Source organism: Microtus oregoni, unplaced genomic scaffold, assembly GCF_018167655.1.
Source record: "Microtus oregoni isolate MIOR12 unplaced genomic scaffold, Mior012 000016F_ref0000370, whole genome shotgun sequence".
NCBI classification, from domain to species: Eukaryota; Metazoa; Chordata; class Mammalia; order Rodentia; family Cricetidae; genus Microtus; species Microtus oregoni.
Genome location: NW_024543075.1, coordinates 17,470,277 through 17,484,690, shown reverse-complemented (window position 1 = coordinate 17,484,690; position 14,414 = coordinate 17,470,277). Strand labels below are relative to the sequence as shown.

Below are 14,414 nucleotides of genomic sequence, written 5' to 3'. Positions count from 1 at the left end.
AATGAGCAGAGAGCAGGAAGGGGCGGGGGGCCCAAAGGGCCGCTCCAAACACCTACTTCGGACCAGCCTAGTCACAAGACCTGGGGGCGGGGCCAATCGGACCGTCCAATCCGAGGCCTGAGGGCGGTTACATCCGGCACTCCCGCGACTCTGGCTCCGCCCTTCGCGTTGACGTCTACTTGCCAACCTATAAACGCCTGAGCCGCGGAGGGAGGAGGAAGGAGGCGGAGAGTGGGAGGAGGCGGAGAGAGGAAGGAGGCGTTGGCTGAGGAGGAAGAGGGAGGAGGGGCAGGGAAGTTCTGGCGGAGCGGAGGCCGAGACTCCCGAGGAGACAGCGGGAGGCTACGGCGGAGTTCCTCGCTGCTCGGCGGCCTCTCCGGATCTTTCTGGACACAAGTCAGTCGGAGACGAAGGAAAGGAGGAAGCGGCTTTTATGTCGGCGGACAGAGGAGCTCTATCCGTCACCGTTGCCTCACATCCGGGACTTTGGAGGGCAGGCTCCGCCCCCTTGCACCTTTCAAGGCTACCGGAGGCGTAGACCTCTTTAAATCCCCTTAAAGGGGTGGGCACCAAACTCGGCCGACTCCAACGCCAGCCTTAAAGGGGAAAGCTGCCGAAGCTGACAAACAGAACTGTTGGAAGAACTGGGGCGAGCGGAGTTTTCCCACCTCCCGTCCCACGCAAGAAGTTCTTTAAATTCATCTTAAAGGGGAAGTGGCAGCGTGTGGCGGACTAGAAACTTAACTGCGAGCTCTTAAAAGGAACGGCCTACTGTTTGAAAGCCTCTGGACTCTTTAAAGGGGTGGCCTCTTTCAGCCGGAGGACTTAAGACACTTTTAAAGGGGAGGTCGCGCTTTCCGCCCCTTTTAAAGGGGTGGCCCTTCCTCTTCCTCTGGGAGACTTGCCTCGACCCCTGGCACGGGGCCGGCGCCGCACTAGACCAGCCGGACACTGTGGAGTCGTCTTAAAGGGGCCGGGGGCTGGACAGTTTGAGGCCTCGCCTTAAAGGGACGGCCGCTCAGTTTTCGTCGTCGCGGCCCCGCCAGCCCTACAGGGGGGGCCTTCAGGCTTGTCGCCCCGGGGGCGGCGCCGGCTCTCTGGGCCTTGGCCTTGGGGCAAGCCAAGGGCCAGCGGATCCTGTTTTAAAGAGGAAGCCGGAGCTCTCCCGTCCCTGTGCGAACGGCAGCACCGCGCTCGAGACCCCGGGCCTTTGGACAGGCCGCTTCGGGCCCCGCCGCCTCCGGATGCGGCGCTGAGGGCCGTCACCATGGAGACGGCCGCGGCCCCAGGCCCGGGCTGGGCAGCTGAGGGGGAGCGGCGGCGAAGACGTTGCTCGCGGCGAGACCGTGATCGGGAGCAGCGGCGCCGCCGAGGTCCAGGCGGTGACGCGCCCCGGGCCTTGTTGGCCGCCCCGCGCGGCTCTTCATCCTCGTCGTCACCGCCGCCGCCCGCCCGGCCCTGGTCGTCAGCTTCGTCTGGAGAGCGGCCTGGGGGCCTGAGGCGGCGGCGGCCCCGACCCAGGCCTCGACCCCCGAGACCGCGAGCTCGGAAGCGGCCTGCCGGGTCGGGCAGCCGCGGAGAGGAAGAGGAGGAAGAGGAAGAGGGGCCCGCAGACGACGGGGAAGCCGAGGAGGAGCCTGAGGAGGAGGAAGAAGAGGAGGAAGACTTGATCGATGGCTTTGCCATCGCTAGCTTTGCCAGCCTTGAGGCCTTGCAGGTGTGTCCTGATAGGAATTGGGGGTCTTTGGGAGGAGAGTCAGAAGGGCAGAGAGAAGGATACAGCTCTCGGAGCGGATGGCATTGAGGGGGCAGTGGTGACACCCCAAACCAGAGCAACCGGCTCCTCTGGCCTGGCTTCTGCCCCACCCTGGGGTGGGAGGAGGTAGAGCTAGTCTCTAGGGACTACCTAAGTTACCCCGACTGAGAGGCAGTGAGTAGCTTGGTCACCCTTAGTTGGGGAGCTTTCCTTTCTCCAACCATTTCAGTCCCACCTCCTCTTCTACAGAAGGATGCATCTCTTCAGCCCCCAGAGCGACTGGAACATCGGCTGAAGCATTCTGGGAAACGGAAGAGGGGGGGCTCCAGTGGGGCCACTGGGGAGCCAGGGGACAGCTCAGAACGTGAGCCTGGCCGGCCCCCTGGGGATAGGCCCCGCAAATGGCCCAATAAGCGAAGACGGAAAGAGGTGAGCCTGTCCCAGATCCCAATCCTTCAAAAGTCTTCAGTCAGAATATCATTCGAGTAGGTTGGTTTTAGCGTGAGCATCAGAACTGCCAGTCCTAAACAGTAGTCCAAGTTCTAAGAGCAGAGAGGAAGCCAGAATAAATTGGACAGCAGCCCCCCCACCCAGAGCAGGCCTGCCAAAGACTTGACTGCAGTCAAACTCGCTTGCTTTTGCTTGTGCTGTGTACTACAAACATGCTGATAATTTAAGACTCATCAAAGACACTTGACACTTGGTTGAATTGTAAATAAATTAGATGTCCCTGCCTTTCCCTCTAGCTGGTGACAGCCTCTAGGGAGAAAGAGACAGTCAACAAGCAAACACCTAGCCTCATTTGAGCAGCTGTACAAGGCAGTGATCCAGGAGCAATCTAGAAGTGCTGCAGAAACCCACATGAGGAAGCCACTCATTCTGTCTGGGGGATGGGCAGCAGGTTGTGGTTAGGGAAAGCCCCCTAGAATGTCTTGGGCCCCAAAGTAAGAGTCAGAAGTTTGCTGAGGAAAGAAATGAAGAAAAGTTGTTTTGAACAAAATATATGAGAACCTGGTGTATTAAGAAGATAGTAAGAGCGTTGGGAATGGAGGTGGGAAGCACCCAAAGAAAAAGCTAGAAAAAGTGGCTGAGAAGATTGTAAATGCCCTTGAATGCCTTTCTGGGAGTTGTGGCTTTATACAGTTTCCTGGCCAGTCAGCCTCCCTCACCTCTGGACTCTGGTCTTTCTCAGGCCTTCTCCCGTCACTCTGTGGAAGCTGGATATATAGTAAGTGTTATCCACCTATAATGGCTCCTCCCTTCCCTCTTGGGTCCCACTCCTCTTCTATCTCCTGATATCTCTCTCTTTCCTTCTCAGTGTGACGCAGAAAGTGATCTGGATGAGAGGGTGAGTGGGGCTAGGACTTGTTGGGTGGGCATTGTTCCATGTGTTTAAAGAACTTCCACAAGTAGTAGACATCCTTCCCTGGGATGGGAACATGGTTATACAGAACAGGATTAAGTTCTGAGGAGGAAGGGAGGGAAAAGGAGGTGTTGGGGTGAGGGATGGTGCCACAGTGTGTGTATCAGAGGACAGCTTTCAGAAGTCAGTTCTTCCACCATGTCGGTTCCAGGGCTGGAACTCAAGGCTTGAGGCTTCCCAACAAGCACTTTTACCTGCAGATTATCTGCTGGCCCTGGTTTTTTTCTTTGTTTGGATTTTGAATTTTGGTTTGATTTGGGTTTTTGTTTGATTGATTGGTTGTTTTGGTTTTTGTTTCTCATTTTAGTTTGTGTATGGGTGTTTGTCTGCATGTATGTTTGTGTATCACCTGTATGCAGTGCTTGAGAAGACCAGAAGAGGGTATCAGATCCCCTGGAACTGAAGTTACAGGCAGTTGTGAGCCTCCACGTGGGTGGACCTTCTGGAAGCCAGGGCTCTTATATGCCGATCTGTTTCTCCACATATAGACCCCACCCTTCCACCCATTATATTTAATGGTGGACTTGGCTAGGTAATCAGAGAATTGAAAGTTTGCTTATTGATCAAGCATCCTTCTCAGAACCTTTGAAGCATCCACTAGCTTTCTCCAAGAGTCCAAATTGAGTCTGGAATTGAGTGGTCCTTCCTATGGCCATCAGCTTGTTTGTATAATTTGAGTTTTGCAATAAAGATACCAAACCATGGTTGATCAATGCAGATGCTCAATCCTGTAAAGGTCTGTTTCACTTTCCTTCTTTTTTTTTCCACCTCAGGATAGGGTTTCTCTGTACAGCCTTTGCTGTCCTGAAACTAGCTCTGTAGACCTAGCTGGCTTTGAACTCTCAGAGATCCACCTTCTGCCTCCCAAGCACTGGAATTAAAGGCATGCACCACCACCCAGTCTATTTCAGTTTCTTATTAGTGATTTTTGGAAAATAATGTGCCCTTGGAGGTAATGTTTTACCTCTTTACTCCTATAAGTAACTACTTTTATACAACCTAAGGTGTGTGTGTGTGTGTGTGTGTGTGTGTGTGTGTGTGTTTCTTTTAAAGTTTTTAAACAGGGACTCTGGTAAGCCAGAGGGTTATTATGGTCTACCTAAGGGGATGGTCCCTATCCAGTTCTAGCTAATTATTGTCATGTTAGAACAGGGGACCTTGTCAAAAGGCCCTCAAGTCTTGTTTTAATAAGGACTCTTCCAGCTCTGAAAATATAACCAATTTAAAGGTGTTGTGGGATTTTTTTTTCTTCTTTTTATTACTATTCACAAACCATACAGATTTGCAGGCCAGATAGTATTTTAAAGATTATTTTATTAGGACCAGGCATGGTAATGTTACCTTTAACCCCAGCACTCAGGAGTCAAAGGCAGCTAGATCTCTCTGACTTCGAGGCCAGCCAAGGCTAAATAGTGAGATCCTGTCTTAGAACAAGCAAAAATATTATCTTACTTTTTAACAGTATGTATGTGTGTGTGTGTGTGTGTCCATACAAGTGAGTACAGATGCCTGCAGAGGCTAGCAGCTTTGAATTCCCCTGAAACTGGAGTTAGAGATAGTTGTGAGCTGCTTGACATGGGTTAGGACTCTAACTCCTCTGTGCCAGCAATACAAGCTCCTAACAACTTAGCCCTTTCTGCAGCCTTCCAGCAGTCAGTCATAACTGACATTTTTCCTTTGATCTGCTGTCATCTCAGCCATCTCTGCCTGGCATAGCAGATTTTTGGCCTCAGTGTACCACTTCCTTCTTTAAGCCCCATAAAGTGCATATTCCAGTGGATCATAGCTAGGCTGATGAAATAGATTTGCCACCACCACCAGTTGATAGCAGGCTCCAGAGGCTTAATTACCTACCGTCCTCTACCTTTCTCTCCCAGGTCTCCGATGATGACCTCGACCCTTCCTTTACTGTCTCGACCAGCAAAGGTTGGTCTAAGGGCTGGGGTGGAAGCATGAAAGGGACACGGGTGAGCATGAACCTCTGCTGAGCATGTCTACCATCCTGCTCTCACAGCCTCGGGTCCTCATGGCACCTTCAATGGGAACTGTGAAGCAAAACTGTCTGTGGTCCCTAAAGTGTCGGGCCTGGAGCGGAGCCAAGAGCAGCCCCCAGGGCCCGACCCGCTGCTAGTGCCTTTCCCCCCAAAGGAACCACCACCTCCACCAGCCCCTCGGCCTCCTGTCTCATCCCCTACACCCTTACCAGCTACCCCCAGTCTGCCACCCCCACCCCAGCCCCAGCTGCAGCTTCGGGTCTCACCCTTCGGCCTCCGGACTTCTCCCTATGGCAGCAGCCTGGACCTCAGCACTGGCAGGTGAGTGTACAGGGTCTGGTCTGATCTGGAAGAGCTACATTCTGTAACAGGGACATGGGATGAGGTCTAACTTGGGAGAAATTGGAAAGTTGGAGTGACACTGGGAAAATAAATTGAAAGAGATTACTACAGGGTTTATACGTTCATATACAGGGGAATCTACTTGTGCCTTTTCAGAACTGTATTTCCTGGTGAGAACTTGGTGTAAGGTGCATCTGCTACAGATAATGTTGGGAGCATACTTTGGGAAGTGCACGCATGATGATTAACAAATGCTGACTTCGGTGTCAGTCGGACCTAGGTTCAGATTCTTTCTCTCCCACTGTGTTTTTTGACAAATCATGAGAGCCCCAATTTCCTTTCTTATGAAATGAAATAATAGTATTTCTTTCTTAAAACTGTCTTGAGGATTGATTCTGAGTGAATGCAGTGTTTCCCAAAGTGTGTACACTCGTCATTGGGGGACATGGAGTGATTTCAGGTCTTGGCCTGGTAAACTCTAAAATATTTAAAGTTAGCTGCTTTAGGAGAATATGATGATACCTCAGCTTTTTGATTTAACATGTTACTGCTTAGGATAAGGCCTGAAAAAAAGTGAGTTATGTTATAGAAAAGGAATTGGTATAGTACAGATGGTTGCATGGCTCCAGTAGCACTGGGGAAGGTGATGCGACATGTTGGAGACTTGCATTGGCTCCTAAAGCAGATGCCAGCAGTTGCTCTACAGTAAGTACTCATTAAAGGGTAAGAGTTGATGACACTACTGTTATGGGTTCCTCACTGTTGTTTGTCCTCATTGTTATTATTGAGAAAACTAAGGCTCAGAGAGGGGCAGTGACTTGCTCAAGGTCACCCAGGGTGTTAATGGCAAGATGGGCATAGAGTTCAGGCTACCTGATTCGCAGAACAGGATAATGTGGTGCTGCTTCCTGTGTCTTAGGGTGGTAACTTTGGTGGCCCATTGTAATTAAGCATCAAAATGAATGTTCTGTTTTGTGCTGTGGTTGAGTCAGAAAAAGGAAAGTCATATGGCAAGAGATAACAGAGGCATCTTTGTGCAAACCAGATCTAAAGAAGAGAAGGGGTTGTTGGGTGTGGGAGGCATCTCATCCTGAGACTGGGTTCTCTGCAGGGAGTCCATGGGGGCCAAGTTCTACCATCTCCCATATTGGAGAACCAAGGCCACAGCATCACCCAGGCTTCTGACCCACCTCCTGTTAGAGCTAGCACCTCCCACCCCCTCACTCATCTCCCCACTTCTCTCCCCAGCTCTTCACGGCCGCCCCCCAAGGCCCCGGCCCCTCCCGTGGCTCAGCCTCCCCCCTCATCATCCTCTTCGTCCTCCTCCTCCTCATCTGCCTCCTCCTCGTCCGCGCAGCTCACCCACCGGCCCCCGACGCCCTCACTGCCCCTGTCTCTATCCACCCACAGCTTTCCTCCCCATGGGTTGCGCCCACCACCACCACCCCACCACCCCTCCTTGGTCTCCCCTGGCCCCACCCTGCCCCCACCCCCACCTCTGCTGCAGGTGCCAGGGCACCCTGGGGCCTCAGCCGCTAACGCCCTTTCTGGTGAGTTTGGGGTCCTGGCAGGGTGGAGTGGTGGGGGGCCATGGCCCCAAGCATGGGCTCAGTTGACTTTGGCAGGGACCAAGGGCCTGCGGAGGGAGTGGCTCAAGGCTAAAGGGAAGGCCAGTTCACCTGGGCCCAAGGAGGCTGACTTGGTGGCGCCAGGTATTAAAGCCTTCTTCCCCTCCCCTCCCACAGAGCAGGACCTGATCGGCCAGGACCTGAACTCTCGCTACCTGAATGCCCAGGGTGGCCCTGAGGTGGTGGGGGCAGGGGGCTCAGCCCGGCCCCTGGCCTTCCAGTTCCACCAGCACAACCACCAGCACCAGCACACCCACCAGCACACCCACCAGCACTTCACCCCCTATCCCCCGGGCCTGCTGCCTCCCCACGGCCATATGGTGAGCTCCTCCTTGGGCTGCTGATGAGGCTCAGAGGCCTAAGGGAGGGTGTCTCCTGCAGGAGAAGGAAGATCCTGGGTCCCTGGCTGGCAGCTCACTCTTCCCTTCTCTTCCCTAGTTTGAGAAATACCCAGGAAAGATGGAAGGCCTTTTCCGACATAATGTGAGTGTGTGTGAGGGTGTGTGATGTGTGGGAATGTATGTATCGGTGGAGTTCAGTCTTCAACTCCAAAAGCAAGAACCTTAAGCTTGGGAAAGCTCTTTGGGGGTGTTAGGGTGGATTCCAGAGATGGGTAGATCAGACCTGGGCTACACCTCCACTCCCTGCTTGGACTAGTGCCCTTCTCTCCACAGCCGTACATGGCCTTCCCTCCCGCTGTGCCCGGGCTCCCTCCCGGTCTCCCGCCAGCTGTCTCCTTTGGCTCCCTGCAGGGGGCGTTCCAGCCCAAGGTGAGCTCCTGATCCAGAAACTACCACTTCCCATCCCTTACAGACATCCTGGACCCCCCCTATGCCTTCTTTCCATCCCCCAAACTGTATTAGCCTCCTGCCCTCCCTTCTGGACCCAGGTTTTTGCAACGCCATGCTCCCTCTCCTGTCCCATCACCCATCTTAGTTTTAGATCCCTTTTAACTTGGCACTGGCTGTCCTGTCTGATCCCTACACTCCCCTTCCCCAGAACACGAACCCTGAGCTGCCACCACGACTGGGGCCAGTGCTGAGCGGGCTCCCCCAGAAGGGAACACAGGTGAGGGGGGACAGGTCAGGCCCTGGGGGAGTTGAAAGGTATATTGAGGGGAGAGAAGAGTTGACTAGAGAGGAGGGTGAATCACTGACTCTTCCCTGCAGTCCACCCTGAGGAGTCTAAGGAGAGGACTTTCGTATAATAAGTCTGTGCAGGCATGAGGAATAAAAGGTTGAGGATAGGGGCTGGAGAGATGGCTCAGAGGTTAAGAGCATTGCCTGCTCTTCCAAAGGTCCTGAGTTCAATTCCCAGCAACCACATGGTGGCTCACAACCATCTGTAATGGGGTCTGGTGCCCTCTTCCAGACTGCAGGCATACACACAGACAGAATATTGTATACTAAATAAATAAATATATTTTTAAAAAAAAGGTTGAGGATATAGTCCCAAGAATAAAGTAATGAATGGGGCAGTAGTTTTGTATTTTGGTTTTGTTTGGTGATACCGGAGATCAAACCTAGGGTCTCATACATGCATTCTGCTACTGGGCTGTATCTCTAGCAAGACACTGGTTTTTGCAGTTATTTTCAAATATAAATCACATGATTCCTTCCCACCCACAAGTGGGAAACAATGAAAAAATAAACTTACAAAATGACCAGAGTTGTTCCCTGGCTCCCACATGTATCAGACTTCAGGGCTCTGAGAACACTGTAAAATATGTACTGAACATGTTTCCTGAAGGATAGACTAGGCTTTCTGACTTCCTTAAAAGGTTCCCTTGCCTAAGGAATCCGTGTTGCATGGAGGTGTTACAGGACAGGCTGCTCTCTGGTAGAGAAACCTGTCCTACCTAGCCATCCCAACAGGGACCTCCTTAGCATCTTACTCAGAAACCTGGTGTAGAGAAAGCGATGCCTAGAGTGGGAGAGAAATGGGAAAGATGATCTGAGGGAGCCACAGTCTCGGAGATTTGTGGGAAGGGTACTTGTAGAGGTGTGACACTCAGGTCAGTAAAGAGGTCTGAATCGCCTCCAATCTCTCCTTTACCATCCCCAGATCCCTGATCATTTCCGGCCACCTTTGAGGGTGAGTTTGGTGAGGATCTCAGGCTGCATGAGGCTGGGGGCTGGTTTCAGGGTGTTTGGCTGAGGGGGGTGGGGTCCTGCTTGGGAACAATTAAGTTCAAGGTGTGAAGGCAGCCAGATGTAAAACAATAGAAAGTACAGGGCTTTAAGTCACAAACTGGTCTTATATATAACTGGCCATGGGACCTTGGGCAAAACAGTTTAGCTCTCTGAGCCTCAGTTTCCTTAGGCTTTAAGATTAATCTAATTATCCCTCAGTTTGGGGATGATGATTGAGGATGCTGTGTGGCAAGGCTCGGCCCAGGGCCAGGCCTGGAATGGGTGGTGAGTGAACATTTTTCCTTCCCTTTCCCTTTGGTCATCTGGGGGCGACAGAAACCAGGAAAGTGGTGTGCCATGCACGTGCGTGTGGCTTACATGATCCTGAGACACCAGGAAAAGATGAAGGTACTGGGACTGGAGGGCTCGGGAAAGTGGGTCTGAGAGGCAGGGGTCATCTTAGGTAGTGACCTTCAACAAAGCTCAGAAAATTTTTTAACAAGAAGCCTTTTCTCCTGTCTCCATCATTGGTGAGCAGTTCTATGCACCTACGTTCTCTGCCTAGTTTGGTGTGGTTAGAGAACATGCTAGAAGAGGTGGTAGAAAGTATCTAAGTCTCCTTCTGGTACTAGCCAGCCCTTGGAGGGAAGCTAGGGGTGAGAGAGTAAGAGCCAGGGACAATCTAAGAATAATAGGATTAGAAGGAAAACTAAAGTCTAGATCAGACCTAACTCCTCACTGCCCCTCTCCCTATGTCCCATGCAGGGTGACTCCCACAAGCTTGACTTTCGGAACGACCTCTTGCCCTGCCTTCCGGGGCCCTATGGAGCCCTGCCTCCTGGGCAGGAGCTCTCCCACCCGGCCTCCCTCTTCACTGCGACTGGTGAGTCTGGCCAGCCCTCTCAGAGCCTATAGCCCAGTGTCCACCTTGCTCCCACTCATCCTCATCAGAATCTCCCACCTCTCTGCCCCAGGAGCCGTCCATGCTGCAGCCAATCCTTTCACAACAGCTCCCGGGGCCCATGGACCCTTCCTGAGCCCCAGCACCCACATTGGTAAGAGCCAAGAAAATTTTGGGCTTCCTTTACCCTGTTCTTAACATGGAAGTAGAGATGGAAACCAGACGTAAGAAACCACTCTAGTTGAGTAGATAGGATTTTATTTGCTTTGTGACCTTAAGCAGTCATTCTCCCTACTCTGAGCTGATTCCCTCTTCTATGGAATGGTATGGAAGGGTGTGATGGTCCCACCCTGCTGCTGCTACTCCTGTCTCTGAAGTAGTCAGTGATAGAGGATAGTGTTCCCCCTGAGAGTGGAGAAGAAAGATTGTGCAGGCCCAAGGGAGAACATGGTGATTGGCCTAGGGAGGTTTCCTGGGAAGATTTAACCAGACTATAGGTGGACCAAAAAAAAAAAAAAGTTGACTCCAGATAAAGGTGTTTCTGGCTAGAAAGACTAAGGATCCCATGGAGAGGTTTGCTAGTTAATTCTGACAGATTGTGACTATGTATGAAGTAAGGATCAGGCTGAGAAAATGTTACAGATAGAGTGAAGCTGGCAAAAGTCTTCAGGCTAGTAGTTTGCTACAAAATTGAGAGCTGCCAAGAGGTCTCAGATATCTGGAGTTGGTACAGATAAGAATTTGACTTTTGGCTGGGCAGTGGTGGTGCATACCTTTAATCCCAGCACTGGGAGGCAGAGGCAGGTGGATCTCTGTGATTTTGAGTCTAGCCTGATCTACAGAGCGAGTTCCAGGACAGGCTCCAAAGCTACACAGAGAAACCCTGTCTTGGGGGGAAAATTTGACTTTTATAGTTAGACATGCCCCAGGCTAATGATACTTTACAGCTAGATGACTTTTGGCAAGTCATTTCACCTCTCTGAGCCCGTTTTATCATTTGAAAGTGAGAATTGTCCTTTTTACTTATAGAGTTGTTTGTTTTTTGTTTTTTTTTTTTTTTTTTGGTTTTTCGAGACAGGGTTTCTCTGTGGTTTTGGAGCCTGTCCTGGAACTAGCTCTTGTAGACCAGGCTGGTCTCGAACTCACAGAGATCCGCCTGCCTCTGCCTCCCAAGTGCTGGGATTTAAAGGCGTGCGCCACCACCGCCCGGCTCACTTATAGAGATTTTAAAGAGGCTAAACAACAGTGTCTGACCTGGCACAAGAGATGCTCAGTAGGGCTGGAGAGATGGCTCAGTGGTTAAGAGCACTGCTTGCTCTTCCAAAGGTTCTGAGTTGAATTCCCAGCCACCACATGGTGGCTCACAACCATCTGTAATGAGATTGGTGCCCTCTTCTGGCCTGCAGGCATACATGCAGAATACTAAGAATACTGTATACATAATAAATAAATAAATTTTAAAAAAAGAAGTAGCAATTATTAAAAGAGAGAGAGATGCTCAGTAAATGGTTGTTAAAACTAAGTCACTGCAAGCCGTTATACACGCCTTTAATCCCAACACTGGGGGAGGTAGATCTCTATGAGTTCCAGGCCAGCCAGAACTATGTAATGAGACCCTCTTTCAAAGAACAAATACCAAAAGTCTAAGCCACTTAGGACTCTAGCCTCACTACTCACCTGCCTCTTCCCCACCATTTCTTTGGGTCTGCTCAAAATTGCCCTGTGCTCTGACCAGTTTCCCTTTCCCCCCACAGATCCCTTTGGGCGTCCCACAAGCTTTGCCTCATTGGCTGCCCTCTCCAACGGGGCCTTTGGAGGCCTGGGCAGCCCCACATTCAGTGAGTGCTGGGTAGGGTGGGAAAATGAGGGGTGGGAACTGCAACAATAGGGCTATATGCTCAAGCTGGGCCTGTGAGGTTACCTCTGTGGAGTGTTCCCCCTCCTGGCCCCTGTCACTTTCTACTTTACCTTCTACCAGACTCCAGCGCCGTCTTTGCCCAGAAAGAAAGCCCAGGAGCCCCACCAGCCTTTGCCTCCCCACCAGACCCATGGGGCCGCCTGCACCGCAGTCCTCTTGCCTTTCCTGCTTGGGTCCGACCCCCTGAAACTGCACGGACACCGGGCTCAGACAAGGAGCGACCTGTGGAACGAAGAGAACCCTCTGTCACCAAGGAGGAAAAAGACAGGTATGTCCTCTACATAACTGCAACCCTATGCACTGCAGTGCTGTCAGCCACAGGAATTCCTTCATTCTGTTCCCTTGTGCCTGCCCACCTACCCCACCAGGGACCTCCCTTTCTCACGGCCCCAGCTGCGAGTTTCTCCTGCTACTCCTAAGACCAGGGCTGGCGAGGAAGGAGCCCGTCCAGCCAAGGAGTCTGTGCGGGTAAAGGAAGAGCGGAAAGAAGAGGCTGCTGCCGCTGCCGCCGCCGCTGCTGCCGCTGCAGCTGCTGCTGCTGCCGCCGCCGCCGCCGCTGCTGCAACCACTGGGCCTCAGGGCCTTCACTTGCTTTTGGAGAGGCCCCGGCCACCCCCTTTTCTTGGCCCTAGTCTGTCAGAGCGCTGTGCAGGCTTCTCAGAGCCGGCCTGGTTGGCAGGGCCTCCACGCCTGGCCAGGCCACCACGCTTCTATGAGGCAGGTGAGGAGTTGACTGGACCAGGGGCCATGGCCGCTGCCCGCCTCTATAGTCTAGACCCTGCTCATCCCCTGCTCTACAGCCGTTTGGCTCCTCCACCACCACCTACTGCAACTCCAGGAACCCCTCACCTTCTCAGCAAGACCCCACCAGGAGCCCTTTTGGGAGCACCACCACCTCTTGTGCCCGCTCCCCGACCCAGTTCCCCACCTAGGGCCCCTGGCCCAGCCCGGGCTGACAGGTGAGGAGAGGTGAGGGGCAGGGGCAAAGCTCCACCCCCTTTCCCCATTCCTTGTGACAAAGTCCTAGGGCTGAAGTTTTTAAGCCAGGGTTGGAAGGCAAAGGTCACAATCTCATGGCCATCTCTGAAGTCATGGACCTGGGAAATAGAATCCCCAGCCCCCCCTCCCACAAGGTCAAGTATCTCGTGGACTGTGGGGTCACTGGGAGGACAGAGGTCATAAGCCTCTAGAAAGAAGTGTGTGTGTGAGTGTGAATGTGTGAGTGTGCACACGCGTGCACATGAGGGGGTTATTTCAGAGGTTATGGCTCATGACCTAAGGTGCACCATGCCCCCTCTAAGGGCCTCTAGGCCCTTGGCCTGCCTCCCCAAGGGCTCACTAAGCCAGAGGCCAAAGTGCCCCCTCCCCTTCACCTAACACCCAAGTTCTCATGCCCTCTCAGGGCTGAGAAAGGAGGAACTAAAGGAAAAGGGGTTCCATGTACATATTTATCACCCCTTCCACAAATATCCCCAGACCTTTTGTACATTTTTACAGGGGTGCCCCTCCCAACAATCCCCTTCCTGGTTAATTAAATCCTCAGACTGGTGCTGTGTTCCTAGCCTCTGGCCTCTCTGTAGGGGGAGGGTGTCCCAGGGGGAGAGCCTGGAGGGGACAGGCAGGAATCCAGGGCTTGACCCTGGGTGTGTGGGGTCCATCAGGGGGTAGACCAACAGGGAAAGGGACCTAGAATCTAGGCTGGAGGGAAGGGCAAACACTATTCGGCTGTCAGCCCAGGTTCCCCCAGACTTGTTCTATTCATTCTTTGTGGCCCACTACTCTAACAGACTCAGCCTTCGAGCCTCAGACTCCTCTTAATGGCTAAGTTCCTACCACCACCCTATTTCCAAGTGCCCTCAGGACTCCTGGGCCCTGTTCCACAGAACCCTGTCCCAAACTAAGGGAGAGGTGGCCAGAGAAGGTCACCATGAAACACACACCAAAGAAGGGGGTTGGTTCAGGGGTGGGCAACACAGGCAGCTTCTTCAGCAGCCTCCCAGCAGCAGCCCCAGCCTTCCCAAAGCAGCAGCACCTCCAGGCTGGGGCCTAACTAGAAGGCAGGGCTCAGTTTAACAAGACCGGAACTTTGACTTTTTCCCCAGTGGGGCTTATTCTGTAATATGACTTGCGAATATTTATATAAAAATGAGTGTTACAATGAGACACCCCCACCCCCGGCTCCTCTTTCAGTCTGTGTGAGTTGTCTGGCATGGGTTGGATTGGGTCCCAGAATGAGGAAGGAATGAGGACAATACTGGCCATGTCCTCCTGATAGAGGGTTTTTTTCCCCTCCCTCCTACCTGGGGAGTTCTGCCACTTC

At 52.6% G+C, this 14,414-nt stretch overlaps 1 protein-coding gene across 2 annotated transcripts; it reads left to right on the top strand.

Moving 5' to 3' along the window:
• The first annotated feature begins 233 nt into the window (after positions 1-233).
• On the top strand, positions 234-14,255 carry Fbrs (fibrosin). 2 transcript variants are annotated; one of them, XM_041666481.1, is made up of 18 exons: positions 234-1,717; positions 2,006-2,185; positions 2,949-2,984; positions 3,075-3,104; positions 5,057-5,105; positions 5,194-5,494; positions 6,764-7,065; positions 7,261-7,463; positions 7,582-7,626; positions 7,818-7,913; positions 8,143-8,211; positions 9,208-9,237; positions 9,612-9,683; positions 10,041-10,158; positions 10,250-10,330; positions 11,931-12,014; positions 12,155-12,362; positions 12,463-14,255. In XM_041666481.1, exons 1-18 carry the CDS (start codon positions 1,268-1,270, stop codon positions 13,055-13,057), a joined length of 2,949 nt encoding a protein of 982 aa, XP_041522415.1. In that variant the 5' UTR covers positions 234-1,267; the 3' UTR covers positions 13,058-14,255. The 2 variants fall into 2 exon arrangements, with proteins under 2 accessions (XP_041522415.1, XP_041522416.1); XM_041666482.1 differs by lacking the exon at positions 8,143-8,211.
• Positions 14,256-14,414: the final 159 nt, after the last annotated feature.

What these genes read in the sequence shown, in the direction of transcription:
- Fbrs (XM_041666481.1), top strand. Translation starts at nt 1,268, where the DNA reads ATGGAGACGGCCGCGGCCCCAGGCCCGGGCTGGGCAGCTGAGGGGGAG. An exon ending in AAGGCCTTTTCCGACATAAT is followed by an intron (nt 7,627 to 7,817) that starts GTGAGTGTGTGT and finishes TTCTCTCCACAG; the next exon opens with CCGTACATGGCCTTCCCTCC. An exon ending in CCTGGGCAGCCCCACATTCA is followed by an intron (nt 12,015 to 12,154) that starts GTGAGTGCTGGG and finishes ACCTTCTACCAG; the next exon opens with ACTCCAGCGCCGTCTTTGCC.